Source organism: Empidonax traillii, unplaced genomic scaffold (genome assembly GCF_003031625.1).
Source record: "Empidonax traillii isolate 1590-97213 ecotype Southwest subspecies unplaced genomic scaffold, ASM303162v1 scaffold112:size1231168, whole genome shotgun sequence".
Classification (NCBI taxonomy): Eukaryota; Metazoa; Chordata; class Aves; order Passeriformes; family Tyrannidae; genus Empidonax; species Empidonax traillii.
Window position 1 is genome coordinate 913,589 of NW_020955305.1, and position 17,722 is coordinate 931,310.

The 17,722-nt window shown below is 37.7% G+C and overlaps 1 protein-coding gene across 5 annotated transcripts in view; it reads right to left on the minus strand.

The window, feature by feature from the left end:
- GRIA2 (glutamate ionotropic receptor AMPA type subunit 2) overlaps positions 1-17,722 on the minus strand; it is a 92,442-nt gene that overhangs the window by 44,259 nt on the left and 30,461 nt on the right. For all 5 annotated transcript variants that reach the window (XR_003571116.1, XM_027882840.1, XM_027882837.1 and 2 more), the window contains exons 3-4: positions 4,405-4,644; positions 286-482 (exon numbers count right to left, since the gene is read on the minus strand). Coding sequence is in view for 4 of the 5 variants with exons in the window: in XM_027882840.1 (XP_027738641.1) it covers positions 286-482; positions 4,405-4,644 (437 nt within the window). In the remaining variant the exon portion in view is untranslated. The remainder of the gene's footprint in view (positions 1-285; positions 483-4,404; positions 4,645-17,722) is intronic.

The following is a 17,722-nucleotide window of genomic DNA, read 5'->3' on the forward strand; positions in this document are numbered from 1 at the left end:
GAAATAGCCTGATATTTTGTAAATGGTTGTTTTTATTTTAAATAACCAGGATAAAAAATCATAAAGGCTCATCCAGATAGAATTATCTTGCCTTTGAGTAAAGGGAGGGATTATAGGATTTGTATGTTCACTTTCTGCCTCATACATATGTGATCCTTGATATAAATCTGTCACTGCTAAATGATGCATAATAATCACAAAAATATGACCAAGACAAATCAACTCAATATATTTACTTATAGAATATAGCCAACCACTGTCACTGAAGAATAAAGAATAGCAAACCTGATCAACAATGTCGTTGACTTTATCGCGTTCACAGTCCAAAATCACTCGCCTTTCCTTTTTTACCTCTAAATCTTGAAACAGTGAACGGTATGTTTCATCTTTTCTGTCATTGTTAATATTTCCTACATTGATAGCAGTCACTTGCCATTTCTTTTCAGCAGCAGAATCCAGCACAGCTTGCAATGTTGATAAGCCTAGTGAAGCATAGGAGAAAACAGAAAATATGACCAGTAAAGCCTCAGGAATTAAAACAGTGGGCCCAAACAATCCTTATTGCATGAAATTTCTATTTATATCACTGCAAGGCATCAAGGTAAAGCCTAGTAAGGACAACCTTTTGCTTTTGCTTCAACGTTCTTCAGAATGGGATTTTGCCGGTTTCACTGTTCCACCGCTGGAATTCCATATAGCGGGAATAAGATCTTGCAGGAGAAGAGTGATCCAATTACAGCATGAGGATCAGCTGCTTATTACAAAATCCTATTGAACTGCTTTTGTTCTCAGTGCTTCAGCAGTACTGTATTTAAACCCAGACCTCACCGAAGTCTATGGCAAAATTCCCATGTTCTGCAGTGATGATACTGGACTTATTATTTCTGTTGCCTACAGTCATATCCCTGATTATGAAAGATGTGCTAAGATATATTTTTCCATGTAGATAAGTAGGTTCAATGCTAACACTTAGAAGGAGTCTACAGAAGCTTCCATCTTATCCTTTTGACATGTTCCTGACAGAAGCTGTAATGTTTGTACAGATGCAACTGCCCACAGTATACTGTAAAATCAGTGAAGATTTTACTTGATTGATTTTCCTTTTCAAGGATTAAATAACAGAGCATAGAAACACGAAAATTACTGCTGGAAATTAATTTCTGCTATACAGCAAGTACCATTTTATTGATTACCCACAGTACAAGAATGAGGCTTGTCAGGTTTAAATCCCTTCTAGAGAATTCGACATTATCCTAGAGAGCAATTTTAAGGATAGCAGTTACTGTTACAGAAAAAAAGAAAATCAGTCTTCCTTACAGGAGAATTAAAATTTTTGCACATTGATTTCCCCTGAAATCATCGAACATTTCGAAGTCATTTCATTGAGACAAATTCTGACTTGGTATGTAAAGGAAGCTTCAGACATAACTCTCATAGGAAGTAATAGTGGTTATGCCCATAAATACAGAAGGAAAGCACTAAGAATAATTTTTCTCATAGTTTGTAAATATTAAATTATGATCGGTCAGTGTTTAGCAATTCAGCTTTATCAGTGGAAATGGTAATGACACACATCACGATACAAGTCTGGTCATCAGCAAAGGATATAACCTGGTTTTCTAAGTCTCTTTAAAGAAAACTGATATGAAGGTTTGTATGTCATGTAATGAATATTTATTTTAAAATCATACATAACTACAGTCTGATGGTACATATAAACTATTTCAAATGCTAAAGATAAATGTGGAGAACTTGTGTTAAAAGGGGAAGATAAGTAATGTAAGCAAACTAAGAGATGTAAGTAATATCTTAAAACATTAAAAATCATTAAAATAAGTCTATATCTGAAAAAATTGTTTGAAATTATAAATTAAAATTAAAAAAATTATCAGCCAAACTGAAAAACAATCTGAATATTTTTTTCAAATTTCATTTAGCAGACTTCAGGTCTGCCAATATGTCAATGTTTCCTCTGTGTTAAAAAATCTCAACCAGGCATAAATTAATAAGGGCTATTAATGTTAATACTATCCATTACAAAGGGTTTCTATATTTTACTCCTCTGATCTTCTATTTTTCCTAGGGTTTCCCCTTTCTTGGGATGCTCTCTGCAGAGATGTCAAATGGCTGCCTGGATCACTTGTTTTCTTCTAGGTGGCAGATTTGCCATCCCCATACAGCTTAGTTTATTCTGATATCAGTAATAAATGGCAAAACTACCAAAAATACTCCAAACTAAAAGGAGCATGCTCAGCAACACTTCTGAGGATGTGAATTTATCTGGAAAGTGGTAACAGAAGTGGGACTCTGCAGAGGAAAATAATCCAGTAACATTACTTGCTTTTTTTCTTAAACTGCATGATTACTGCTTGGGAACCTCCCATGCCTGAATCTCTTTTGGTTATCATGAGACAAACTCTTAATTCAGTGAGCTCTGAAAAGGAAGACTGAACAGAGGCTGAATAAATTACCAGTTCTTTTACAGATAGGATCCTCCAATAATGTTAGTACTTTTTCCAAGACCCACTGTTTAGCACTGGCAGCAGAGAGGAGGTAAGGATGGTAAAGGACACTAATTCACATTACATAAGAATAGCTGCTGTATTAAGCCAGCAATAGTTTGGGCATGCATATACCGAATGGCCTCATTTCTTATAGACAGGAACAAGAGAAGAAATGGCCCTGTGCACCAGTCAGTTCCTAAACACAGAGGTGCTCTAACAGTAGCAATAGATGATTCTTTTGGAATAAGTTATCAAACTTATTCCTGCTAGCCTTCATAGTTTCCATGAAGAGTAAGTCTCTTTGCCTTTTTTATTTTACTACAGAAGGTGGAAACATTCTAAATTATATATTATTCCTAAAATATACATCACTGTCACTATATCAACAATTATGAAAAAGTGTTCAAAGGAACTGTGGACTGGTGTTTTTGGGATTTGATGTTAGTGTCGCTGGCTTGACGCTGCAGGTTAACCTTGTGCAATCAGTGGGGAGCACTGAAGAGCAACGATTTACTCCACATAAAGGCAGGAGCTTCATGCCTTGGAGCTTGTTATCACTGGGGTGTCTTGCCACAATTAAAACAAACGCATAAGAAAATAAGGAATAACCAAAGGGTGAGTACAAAGAATAACCTCATGCTATTATTCCTGGCCAGATTCAGACAGTGCAGATCACAGGAAGAACTACGTGTTTTTCAATATTTCCTAAATATAAATCACATGCAGGTCACATTATGCACACTGCTAGATGACTGACAGAGTATTGGCTAAGCAAGTAGTTTTACGTCTGTCCTTTCTAAAAAGACAGTGAATTTTTCTGATTCTAATGTGAATTTGAGCTTAGCATTCATTGTTCCATGTGACATTACCTTTTGAGGCTACATACCAGTATTAATTCTTCTAACTAGTGCTTATGACAACAATAAAGAACTCTCTTCAAGAGGTCCCTTCAGCTTCTGAACATCAGGTATAAAATTACATCAGAACGCAGGGAATTTAACATCACTTCATTACTCAACAAACCCTGGAGTGGTATAAATCCTTTAAATCTATTCACTTCTTATAATTTAAGAGGTACTTAGTATTTAACTCTGACCAATCAACATGCAGGCAAGTCACAAAATAGCCTTTTTAAAGGGAACAGGAGGAGGTAAAAATAGAACAAAGTTAGCCAAGGACTACTAGGTTAGCAGAACCTGAAAAAGGAATGATAATAATGGAATTCCAGAAAAAGCAGTCAACCCCCCACCATTTCTGTATAATGCTGCTTCTTCTCAGAAAACTGATATACCACAATTAGCAAGTGATTTTTTCAAGTTCATAAACTGTTACATTATTACTACTACAGACATAAATAAGTATAGGAGTTTAGAAAGCCTACCACAGAATTAGTTGATCACAAGTGGTAGGATTGAGTTTATCAACATCAATAATAAAGTCTAAACTCAGTGGAAGAGAGGAACTCAAGTATTTATCAAAAGCAATCTCCAAAGAAACAGGGACTGCATTAAAGTTGTTGCTTGCTTCATTCCCAACTACAGATTTTGCATGTGTGGAGTGATTCTGTGGTAGTAGTTTGCCCGTCAGGCTTTTTATTTTTACTTTCCTTAGATGTTTCTTTAACAAGAAAAAGAAAAAAAGTTTTCATAGAAACTGTTTTACAACATTTGATTATTCTCACACTGCTTAAAGCTTGCAATTCTATTAGTGTATACTGTAATAATTTCATTCTCATTTAAATTTTGTTTCTGTCCCAAGAGTTCGTTTCTAAATTTAAGCTTACACTTACACTTATTGAAGGTAAATATTTCTTTCGTCATTTATTTATCTAATATGAATTTCACATTTTAGCAAGATACATCTGGCAAACAAGGTGCAGGTAAAAAGTATCACACCTTACCTCTGTCACTGTCATACAAATATGCAAACTTGGTCCACTGATAGTATTCAATCAAGCTAAGAAGAGCTCCCTTGAGGTCAGGTCTCATCTGAATGACAAAGGGATGTGTTCCATCTGTTGGGAAGCTGGGAGTTATGAAGGAGACATGAAGAGTCCCACAGAATGATGTTATGGTATTTACAGACTTCTTGTCATAGAATCCAAAAATAGCAAAGACTCCTCTTGAAAACTGGGAGCAGACTAGGAGGAAGAAAGACAGACAATTAGGTGAGAGAATTTATTTTTAAAAAACTATTGAAAAGTCTATCATGGATATATTTATGAGAAATGTATGTCTGAGAAAATGTCTGATCACATAAATGCCAGGAGAAAAAAGTAATACTCTGCTATGGATATTATTATTTGTTAGCATTAGTTATAAAGCTTCCACAAGAAAGAAAAAAAAAAAATCAGAGATGTGGTTCAAATTCTTAGACAGTAAGTTCAGTAATAAAGCTCACCAACTTATTCTTAAAATCAATGTATGCTGTAAAGAATAGTGATGCAAACATCAGTGGCAGTTGCAATTTAAAAAATGAGTCATTATGACCACACATACCATTATGGAAATGGATAATGTTTTGTCATGTTAAAAATAAACTGTCTCTGAGGTCAAGACTCACTGACACTTTTGCAGAGTACTTTAAAAAACTTTCCATTTATGGAAATATAAAGCCAAAACTAAAAGCAAATCTATTAACAGCAATAGAAGTCAATCTTTAAAACCCTTCCGTTTCAAGGCATTATTTTAATTCCTGCTTTGTAGGACTCAGCAAAAGCCGGTCCTTCTGGATGACACTTGAGGTCATGTTGCAGAAAGAATAACCTCATAGGTGTAAATAACATGCTGATTATTCACTTTGTATCACTGGAGACAATTTAAGCCAATTGATGAATGTGACTGACCACTGCAGCCTGCGCAAAAGAGCTAGTTCTTCTGGGTTGTTCTCTTCTTTGACATTGCAGGGCATATGAGTGCCCAAGTTCTAAAACCAAGGTACAGAAGGGAAATGTTCACCTCTAATTAATTCCCATTTATCACATGCATTTTTTGGTTAGCAGAGTCACCTTGAACAACACACATCCTTCTAGAGAAAACAGTTAGTCAAACTCGTAGCAATCTCTGCTACACCTGACCTGCTTATAGATAGAAAGCACAGTGTAATTGAAGCTAATTTTGCCTACCTATTTAATGCACTAATTCTTTAATATAATTCATATAAGGGTAAAAATAAGTTGACTTATTTTAAAAATTTCTTAGGTTTGAATTAACATAATATTTTACCTTTCAAAGATATTGTATATTTTAAAAACTGTGCTTATTTAAAAAAAATATTCCTTTATGCCTCTTACTACTCACTGCTATCCTCTTTTCATGGCTTTGCTACCAGTCATCTCTCACGCCCTAATTATTCCTATACTCCCATTAAAAGCACCTAAACAGTATGAGTGAAATTCTGAGTCTGCCAGTTTTAAGTTATCACCTACTAACTTTAATTAGGTCAGAATCTTACCTCAGGTGACAGAATATAAGGGATTAAAAAACTTGATGAGTAACACCCCTTTACAAAAGGATGCTGCAGGTTTTCCAGGGCTAGGTACAAGATGGTCGGACCTCTTCTGTCCCAACTGCAAATTGTTACAGAATCATAGAATTGTCTAGGTTGGAAAAGACCTTTAAGATCAGAGTCCAACCATTAACCCAGCACTGACAAGTCCAACATTAAACCATGTCCCCAAGTGCCACATCTCAACAACTTTTCAATATGTCAACGAACAGTTACTCAACCACTTCCCTGGGCCCTGTTCCAATGCTTCACAACCCTTCTTGTGAATAAATTTTTCATAATATCCACTCTGAATGTTCCCTAGCCCAACTCGAGGCCATTTCCTCTTCTCCTATTGCTTGTGATCTGGAAGAAGAGATCAACTTCTACATCGCTACAACCTCAATTTGGGTAGAGAGTGATAAGGTGTCTCCTGAGCCTCCTTTTCTCCAGCCTAAACACTGCCAGCTCCCTCAGCCGCTTCTCATTAGACTTGGGCTCCAAACCCTCCACCAGCTCCACTGCCCTTCTCTGGACACACTTCAGCACATCCTGTAGTGAGGGGCCAAAAACTGAACACAGGATTTGAGATGCAGCCTCACCAGTGCATCATACAGAGGTAAATCACTCCCCTGGTCCTGCTGGCAACAATAACCTTATAACAAGCCAGGATGCCACTGGCCTTCTTGGCCACCTGGGCACACTGCTGGCTCATACTCAACTGACTGTCAACCAGCACCCCAAGGTCCTTTCCTGCAAGGGGTTGTTGTGATCCAAAGACAGGACTCATCACTTCACCTTGCTGTACCTCATACAATTGGCCTTGGCCCATCAATCCAGCCTGCACAGATCCCCCTGCAGAGCCTTCCAGCCCTCCAGCAGATCAACACTCCTGCCCAGCTCAGTGTCACCTGCAAACTGAATGAGGATGCACCCAATCCCCTTGTGCAGATTGTTGAAAATACATTAAACAGAACTAGCCCCAAGACTGAGCTCTGGGGAACACCACTTGCCAGCTGGTTAACTCCATTTTAGTGTTAACTCCATAACGCTGCTTAACTCCATTCCCCACTGCTCTCTGGGCCTGGCCATCCAGCCAGTTTTTTACTCCTCCAAGCCATAGGCAGACAGTTTCTACAGGAGAATGCTGTGGGAAGTAATGTCCAAGGCATTACTGAAGCCCAGGTAGGTCAGATTCACAGCCTTTTTCTCATCCAGCAAGTGGGTCACCTTGCCACCTTCCACAGAATGAGATCAGGCTGGTCAAGCAGGACCTCCCTTTCACAAATCTGTTGGCCTGATCACCTGTTTGATCTGCATGCACCTTGTGACAGCATTCGAGATGACCAGCTCCATGACCTTCCCCAGCAGTGAGGTCAGGCTGACAGGCCAGACCAACCTTCCAACTTTTTTAGGTGGTGTCACATTTGCTAATTTCTAGACAACTGGGACTTCCCTGGTCCCAGGGGTCTTGGTGTCATGTAAACTGACCCACAACCAAAAAAAAAAAAATCAAAATTCTATTGATAACACCAGATTCAGAGTCAGGTATTGCTCTACTAGCTTTTCCTGTTTCTTTCCTTACCATTCCCTGCACCTGGAAGGATAGAGAAAAATGCCATTCATGCTCCTGATCCCTCAACTAGGCACCCCAAGTCCCTGAAGTCTTTCAATTGCTCTCAGACTTCTCGTTGCAAATTCATGGCTGCCTACATGAAAAATGAATCAAGGATAATAATCTGAGGACAGTATTTAGGGCAGCAAGTTTTCTCCTCATATCTTTAACCCAGGCCCCAGGGAGGTAACCGAATTCCCTAAGAAGTGGGTCTGGTTGGTATATGGGGTCTTCTGTTCCCTTCAGAAGGGAGCCTCCCATGACAATGACACATCTTTTTCTCTTTATGGAAACAGTTTTGATGCTGAGTATAGGCCAACTTATCGTCAGCAACACCTCCATCCTAGATGAACCACTGTCTTCATTATTGTTCAGTTTCACTTGCACAGCCTCATACTTGTTACGTGAGGGCACGTGGGAAGGTGAGGCAGTTGCAGAGGAGACATGCCAGCTATACTGGGCAGGAACTTCCATCATTGCCCTCTATACCTTAAGTCACTGTGTTCAGCCATGCAGAGAGAGGACAGGGAATCCTTTCTATCAAGTGCCATGTCTCTCTGTCCAGCCTTATTCAGGAAAAAAAGGGTAAAATAGCAGTAGTCTCTCTCACTTCCTCTCTCTCTGCCTGATACTCCTCAACCTACTCACCTTCTCCTGGAACTCTGCCACTGAGCGGAAGAGTTCCCCTACCTGGGCACCCCTCACAGGAGTGCTCACTGCTGCTGGTCAGTACTGGCATAAGAGCAGGACACACCCTGCAGGCCAACACCCATGTGGCAGCGTATTCCCATCAGAACCCTGTCTGGGCAGCTGTGTCATGCTGAACGAAGATTTCGGAAAAAGGCTGTGAATTTTCTGAATAGCTTTACTGTTTAAATTACTGGAACTCCTTGTTCTATTTCAAATTATTATGCTCTCACAGAGACAAAACCAACTCACTACCTTCCCACACATTCATGGATATTGTTTCCCATGTGCAGGGAAGGCTAAATACTTTCTGAACTTATTAGAATAAAGGCATTAATGTCTCAAAACTCACCTTCAAAAATGCACATTAAAATAAAGCATCAGTTTACTTCTGGATCCCTGGGTGAGAATTTTGTAGAAGACTGTTACTGGCACACTACTGTGACCTTCTGTATTAAATAATTTTAACATTGCATATAAGGTGACAGAGATAACAACAGTGTCATCCAAGGACCACTGAAAAATAAAAATGTTTTATGTCACTATTATCAACACCTAGGATGCTATCACATCTCCTGTCAAATTTACTGAATTTCTTCCATCACAAGTCAGTGATTTCAGGTATAGATGGGATAACATTGCCAACAACAGCCAAAAAACAGAGCCAGCTGCCTGCACCAGACAATTTGAAAACCCTGGGTGATGTCTTTTCCGAATCACCACTGCCATCCCTAATAGAGAGAAAATACTGGGTCTTTGGAGTACTGTATCCCAGTCTCTGTCTTGGTTCCTCCCCCATGTTTCCCTCCCCTCCTGACACTGCAGACACCTGAACCTGTCAGGTCTTGGCTAAACATCTTTGGGATAACAGTCAAACTGCTCGTGCCACTGGGCTCTGTCCTAGGTCCTGAACGCATGTAACTAAATAGATCTCAACTTCCATTTAAAAAAATCCACTTCACTTGGAAAAGAAAAAAATCACCCCCAAATCATCCCAATTTCTTGTGATGGTAAATAAATAGATCACAGATTACTTATGCTAGGCTTCAAATGTGAATTGAGACTATTTGAAGATGGGCATGCACAGTGCCTGGCTGGGGTTGGTGATCACTTTCCACATAGCCACCTGACAGCACTGTGTTTTGAATTTGTGGCCAAAACCAGACTGCTAACATACCAGTGCTTTAGCTATTGCTGAGCAGTGTTTGCACAGTGTCAAGTCTTTCTTTTTTTTCCCTCTGCCCATCCTAGCAAGTAGGCTGTGAGTGGGTAAGAAGTTAGGAGGAGACACAGGCAGACCCCTTGACCCAAAGGAATATCAAAGGGATATTGCATAACATACAGCATCATGATCAGCTGTGGTGGCAGGGAATGAAGAGGGTGGAGGTTCTGATTAAAAAGGTTGCTGTTGCTTGGAGACTGGTTGGGAACTGGTCTCGTGAGAAGGGGCAAGTGATTGCCTTTGCATCAGTTGTTTTCTCAATCCTTCACTTATTAAACTATTTTTATCTTGACCCCTGAGTTTTCTCACTTTTGCTCTTCCTATTTTGTCCTCTGTTTTGTCCTCCTATTTTGTCCTATTTTCTTTCCAGTTGGAGCAGAGGGGAGTGAGAGAGTAGCTGTGAGTGTGTTGTTGCTGGCTAGGGTTAACCCATGACAGTTTAAAAGGTATTATTCCACCTTCCACCAACAAGACAGAGCTGTTAAAACCCCTGGCCTGTGCTTCAGCGGGTGAAGGAGTTCTGTACCCCTTCAGTGATGCAAACATGTATCCATTACACTCTCTTCAGAAGACAACTGCTGTTCTTTCAAACTCAGCAACCCCTCTGACACAGTACAAACTCATACTGCCTCTCACCCTGAGTTACTTATGGCCTATGGATCCAACACGGTACTCTTTGATTAACACCATGACCAATACTCCATTTAATATTCTTTACACCTGATAAATGGTCAGTCCTTACATTCATATGTCTTCTGGGGAAGGCCGGTAAAACCAGAATTTTGATCTCCTCTCCTGCACAAAGTGAAAGGCAAGTAAAAAGCACCACCCCTAGCTGAGCAAGTCAAATCACTGCAGTTCTAGATACTTAGAGGAGCTGCAGTTTAAAAGCTGAAATCTACACACATGTGTAAACAATGCCAACAAATAATATGATAAAAGAAAAAAATCTTATGTTTTAAAAATTATTAAATTATTTTAAAATTATTTAAAAATATTAAACTTGCCAAATAGACATTTGGGAAGGGCTCCCTGAATGCTAGATAAAACTCTCTGTAACACAAATCTTGAAAGTATGGATATAACTCATGTGTGGGTTAGCCAGAAAATTGGGATCAACTTTAATCCAGGTAGAACTAAATTTTCATCAGCAGTGCTCAGTGTAACAGTTGTACACTGAAGAACCTCAGTGCTGTGCTTCTGTTTGTGAAATTCTTCTAAAGGTAAGTAGATGGGCACCTACGCCGTGAAATAAAAACTTGCTAAAAATAAGCATTTAGACTTTGTCTCAAGACAAATTCTTCCATTTGTTCTGGGTTATTTGGTCTTCTAGGAGCAGACAGGGAAAGAAGGGATGGTATTTCCAAATATATAGTGATCCAGTGGATAATGCATAAAGTGTAATTGTTTTTGGCGGGATTCCCACCTTAGACTAAATCTACAGTCATACTACTATTGCTGTGAGACATTAGTTCTATGATGGTGAATCACAAGCTGTTCACAGTTATTAGAGTTAAAAAAAAGCATCATGATTAGGTCTCATAAGCCATTGAAATATGAAAGTCCTATTTCATTAATGACATTAGAAGTAACTGCCAGGATTCATTTCTTTCAAGTTCTTGTATATAAATTGGTTTTCTTTAGCTTTCTTTATGTTGTCCTTTCTAGAAATAGTCAATGGCCTATGTGGCAACAAGAGTGGAAGAATACAGTAAGCTCATTTTGTGATCACTTTTCTAGAGAGAATCTCCTAAAATGGCAAATAAGTGGGAATTCCAAGAAACAGGGTAAGCTGGTTTTGTGTGGGGTAGAGTTAATTTTCTTCACAGTGGCTGATAAGAAGCTATGTTTTGGATTTGTGCTGAACACAGGTTTGATAATATAGAAATGTTTTTGCTATTTGTGAAGACAGAGTCAAGGCCTTTTCTGCTTTTTGTATGGACACACTGGCAAGGAAGTTGGGACTGCATGAGAGGTTGGGATAAGACACAGCCAGGACAGGTAACCCAAACTGACCAAAGAGATATTCCATACCATATGACATCATGCTCAGTATATATACAGTGCAGGTGAAGAAAGAGTAAATTGGTAAGGATGTTTGAAGTGATGGTGTTTGTCTTCCCAAGTAACCATTATGTGTGATGGGGTCCTGGAGAGTGCTGAACGCCTGCCTGCCCATGGGAAGCTGTGAATTAATTCTCTGTTTTTCTTTTCTTGTGTGTGCAGCTTTTCCTTTCCCTATCAAACTGCCTTTATCTCAACCCGCAACTTTTCTAAATTTTACCCTTCTAATTCTCTCCCTGATCCTGCTGGTGGGGAAGTGAGCAAGTGGTTGCATGGTGCTTGGTTGAAAGTTGGGGTGAAACCATAACACAGGGTAAATAAATAAAGGTGCCTAAGAAGGAACAATTAATTATTTTATATTTTACTTCTTGTTCTTCTACTAGCATAACCAGGCACACAAGTAGTTTGCCCTTGTTTTCCAGAATACTGAAAATGTGTCCTAGTCTTTTATTACAAAATGTAGGGCCCAGATTTGTTGAAAAAAATTAAGCTTAGAGAACTAGGTGTCATGTCAAAGGGGGGGGCAAAACTGTTTGTTCAGTTATTAAGTCTTCCATTGTTAATTACAACTGCTTCTTCTTAAGAACTCCTTTTTACCACGGTGCATTCATACCTTTCTCTTTTTCCCACTTTCTCCATTTCACTATTTTGTTTTTCAGTGAACTCCACAGACAAAGTAACTTAGCACCTTGGTCACCAGTTCTTCAGAAACAAATACAGCAAAATACACTCTTTGCCTCTCATCATGTAGAGTGTATTTGTGTGATGTGCATCAGCTTACACCAAAAGTCAAGAAGAGCCAACTAAAGAGTACACCTGCAAATTCAAAATACAGAAGTATCACAAATACACTTAACATTACACAATGAAGTGAGGCCAGTTTAGGAAGGATTGTTTGCATCACTGAAGAACTGAATCATAAAATCACATAAAAACAGTTGGATTTGAATACATGTGTTTAGAAACTCTTCTTGATCAAGTCTTCCTAAGCTAAGATTTTCTTCCTTCAGTACTCTCCAAATGGAGAGTAATGAGCCTAATAATTGTTACATTCAGGGACAATTACATTGTGAAAAGAAAATTAGCAAAATGCTCATTTAACATACTGAAACAAATGTATAATAGTACCTGCTTACAGGTAAGTTTCCAAACATTGGTACCATGACTATTAACATTCTTCTAACTATTCCAAGTATTCCAATATTTTTATTTATGAGAATATTGATACTTGGTTTCTGTCCAAAGATGAAAATTTAAAATTACTGAGAAAGCATTTGCTATTCAGTGCTTACATTTCAAATGCTGCCTAGCATTTATGTAGCTTTATATGTTATTTTATTATACTAACTTGGTTTACTATAGTGTTAACAAAACTTTTAATATTAGCATAGGGAAATAAGTCTTCAGTGCAATTATTTAATCACACCCAATAGAATAATCATTCCTTTTTTCTAAGAGAAAGAAACTATGGCGTAAGTGTAAAGAAAGAGTCAAGCACTGCCTCTCCAAAAGAGACCAAAACACAAAGGAAACACTCATTGGTTTGAAAAGTTGATAGATGAGTCGGAAGTAGCCGGGAACAAGATGTGGAAACTGAATGCCAAACTGATAATTTCAGCTTCTGAAAAACGACATTATGAACAGGCAGACAGTGGAAAGGAACCACAAACAATAGATGGAACAAAAGTAGTAAAAAAAAAACAGGAACCACAGCTGCCAAAAGAATTCAAATATGATTGAAACTGTATCAGAAAATCATTATGAAAATAAAACCATTATGGATAGCTTCCAAAGCCATTAAGAAAATTGCAGTACAGCAGCCAGTATACACATTCCTAGATTAAATTTTTTTTTTTTAGCTAATAGTATACATAGTCTGCATGGTCTGCTTTACACAGTCAAATTATACTATTACCTTACAGATGCAAGTTTCACTTTAGGAGGAGTGAGTAAGGTGTAAGGAATCAAACAAGTTCATCCAAGGTGATATTTAGAACACAAAGGAGTATGTATTTAAACAGAAAAACTTGAGATGAAATTAATTTTTTCAAGGCCATGGTAGGCTAACTGAAATTGGGAAAAAAAACAGTTCCACAAGGCTCAAAGAAGAGCAAAAACTGAAAGACAATAAACCAAAGCTTCATGGTAGGATTCAATAAAACATAGGCACAGAAATCAAATACAGGCTGACATTTTAAAATTTAAAAATATCCTTTACCAAAGCTGAGAGGCAATCAATGCCAACTTAAAAAAATTACTGGCAATCAGAACTAAAAATACGTTCCACTTCTGGATAACAAAACATGGAATTACACAGAACAGACTTTCCATTTTGTCTCTTTCTGCAAATTTTAATTCCAGCACCAATAAGTGTGGAGTTTTATCTTATTTTAGGCATTTAAGGAAATCTGCATGCCCAAAATTACAGCCATTCAATATTGATGAACGATCTGAACTGTGTATTTTCCTCTCTGCAGATTGGGCATACATATATCTCATGGAAAACAAAACAAAACAAAAAACCAGACCTCACACTGGAAAAGGTAAGAATTGAATATTGAGCTCACACACAAAGAATGATGTGGACCTCTTGAATATTTCTGTGATGAGCTCCTCATCTGCACATTCAGCATTAATGCACAAAACATGACCAGGAGTTTCCAAACCAATGGTCTATAACAGAATGAGAGAGGGGCTCAGTTTTGCACAAAGACGACCTGGGAAGTTCTCACAGCCTCAGGGGAAAAAAAAAAATTAGGAAAAATTTAAATCCTGAGACCAGAATATCTGTATATGACAATTATGGTGGAGCAGGTAAAAAGGATGAGTTTTTTTTTCAACTTTTCTAGCAGAAATGCAGTCTTTAATTACTGCTACAACCTGAACTGTTTGCTCAGAGATTATGCAACTAAACGGAACTTTCCACAACATGTTATTAGCAAAAGAAGTTTTGATCATTTTGTAAAATTAGACTCAAAACCTGTTTTGCTGCAGTATAAAACAAGCTCAAAAATCAGAGGAGAGGCAGATTAATCTATTTCAACCAGCCAATCATACTTCACACTGAGGAAAGAAACTTTGTGCCAATATGGGATATTTTAAGCAAGCACAAAAAAGCCTTCAAGAAGTTAGTAGCCATCTGTTAGGAAAGTACATGACGATATGGCACAGCTTCTCTATATGCTAATGCTGCAATAATGAAGGTGGTAAATAAACATCATGTTCACAATGAAACAACAGGTCAGAAAAACAATCTGTTTCAATGACAGTTGCATTCAGCTATATATTGTTTGACTGTGTACTGTAAAGCATTCGAAAATCTTTTTCATTGTTAGAACAATTACCATGATGCAAACAAAATCATTGCAAACACCACTGGAAGAATCATGTTAAAACAATTATGTTTTTACAAATCAGACTCCCATAATAAAATTAAAATGCAATGCAAGTCTTCTCATTAAAAACCTAAAAGGTCCATATTCCACAAAATTCCACAACTCTTCCCAGAACTGTTAGAATCCTAGTGTTTTTGTCCAAATTTCCATTTTGTCCAAATTTTTTCCAAATTTCCAACTCTGTTAAACAACAGAAATATAACTTTATCTTGCCTCCAATAAACTGTTGTCTCCAAAATCCAAACATTCTTCTGGAAGCTTCTCTCCCTTGCCTCACTTCTTTCTGTCTTGCCACCATTCCAAATAAAACCCACACTATTTCTATTTGATAACATTAACTCATGAATTTCCTTCAAATCTAAGAACTCTCCTTGCAAATCTGCCTGGCTGGCTTTCTGACTGTGCTTCTACCATTCCCAACAATTACAACCTTGCACTAACACAAAATCACAAAATATTACCTCCTTGATGTAGAAGCAAATAAAAATTAAAAGAGGCTACTGACTTTTTGGAGCTATGCTGCAAGACAGAGGGAAGTCATCTCTTTCAGGGTCAGGCTTAATTTGTGCAATCAGCATCACTCTACTGAATTTAACAGAGCCAATATAATTTATCCCAACTAAAAATGTAATTCTCCATTTTTAGCATAACCATTTTCATAAACTTTTCAAACCTGAAGCGTTATATCCAACAGAAAGCTGATCATCTCCTCTTCCCCTTAATCAGCATTGCTGGAAACATCCTGTTTCTACATTTCATAAACTAATCTTCAGTTCCCAAGAAAATGTCGTTGTGTAAAACTGTATATTTGAAAACTTGTAAAAGGATTCAGAAAGAAATAGAATTAACTCGATAGGTACAACTTTTTTTTAAAACACTGCCAGGCTGGGATTCAATTTATTAAAACTGTTTTTCTTTAATTGAGCTAAAAGGACCAACCACCACTCCTGAACAGATTGTGTAACACCATCTAAAAGGAAACATAGTCTCAGCACGGAAAAGCGCATCCTTCTCTGTTATAAGGATGGGAATAGCTATCAGACAAGACTCTGAGGTTGACTCGTAAGAATAAAAAAAACCAAACTGGAATAAATCTTAAGAAAACTGCTGTAAGGAGTAAAGATTTAATGAGGCAGAGAAAATACAGCAGGAAATACGAAAGTGATCTGTTACTCTCAGAAGACTGCATACTCTGTTTTTAAAGAAACTGTGATTTTCCAACTGGTCATTGGTGACCTGCTAAACATATTATTCTGAGAAAGTCCTAGACATTTATTGCTTACACATCTCTCTCTGAAATGATGCAACTGGGAGTGGACTCCATTCAACCTGCACAGACCAGACTACACCTTGTCACTTCAGCACAGCTAGCACTGCAGCACACAGCTACACTATACCTGACATACCCAGCCTAAGGTCTTCCTCTCTCCGGAGAGCTGAACCTGATTTTCAAGTAATTATTTAACAAAAAAATTCTGGCATAAATATAACTCTGCAGAGAGGAATATCACACAGTCATTATTTAATATAACAATAATAAATACAAGAAAACTCCATTTCCTATGCTGACTTGGGTTGTAACAGCTTCTACTCCTCATAGGAAAAATGATGGGTCTCTTTCACCTGTATAACTTCCACCACTGCCCACAGCAAAGGATGGCTTATACTTAATGTAATTGGGTTTTTTGTGAATTTCAGCAGTACTTCTGGACATACTCTAATGTCCTGTAACATCTTGTGGATTTATGGCATTCATTGGGATAATCAGCTGTTAACCTGATTGCCAGGCTTTGTTTGTATTTACAAATGGTCTGATACTCACATTGCACACCTTTCTATCTGTGTGCCCTATTTTTTCAATGACTGCAGAAATAAGAGGAACATCATTTACTTGGGAGGTATTCAAATACCATACAATAAACATAATTAGTAATACAAACCAAAAAGCAGTAAAATCCTCTTAATTAGGACCCTCTAGTAAACAGCTATTTGTCCTGATTATATGACTTATTTAATTAAGGACTTATTCAGAAATAAAACAGCATGGAGAGCTTTAAAATGATAAAGTAAAAAAAGCTCGTATTGCAAGCATAAGAAGAAATTTTGTCCTTTGTCAGTTGCTTTAATCTTCAACAACTTGATGCATTTCAAAATGCATTAAAAGTTTCAAACCGTTTTGCTTTTTTTAGGAAAACTCAGTTTACAGTTGGCAGAATAAACATGTTAACAAAACTTGCAAAGACGTGATACAGCACGTCATTACCAGTTACTTTAACAAAGCAATGATTCATCCTTCAAAGTGGAAAATATTACAATATATGCTTCACTGGGACTGAAATTATACTTCCAGATTTTTTCCTCCCGTGTTCAGATCTCACAGGAGGGGGGATAATTAGTTTACACAAAGTTTTACACTGTTTAACCTCTTTGTTTTGCCTTTTCTGCCCATATCACCTGAGCTGATTTGAGTGCCTCCATTGTACTGCATGCTATGTATAGACATGCACACACACTGCATCAAATTAAAAATAAATAATTTATAGAGGAAGCCTGTACAATGTCTAAAGCAGAAGAAAAACACATTCCCATTCAGCACCGCAATGGTGTCAGAGCATCAAGTTTCTGGGCATTTAAGTTCTCTATTGCAAACCTCCTCTTATATTATACATGTTCTCCATATGTGTATGTATGTATTATATATGTTTTGCAGAGACTTACAGGATTACTAGATTACTTGACTGGGTTTTAT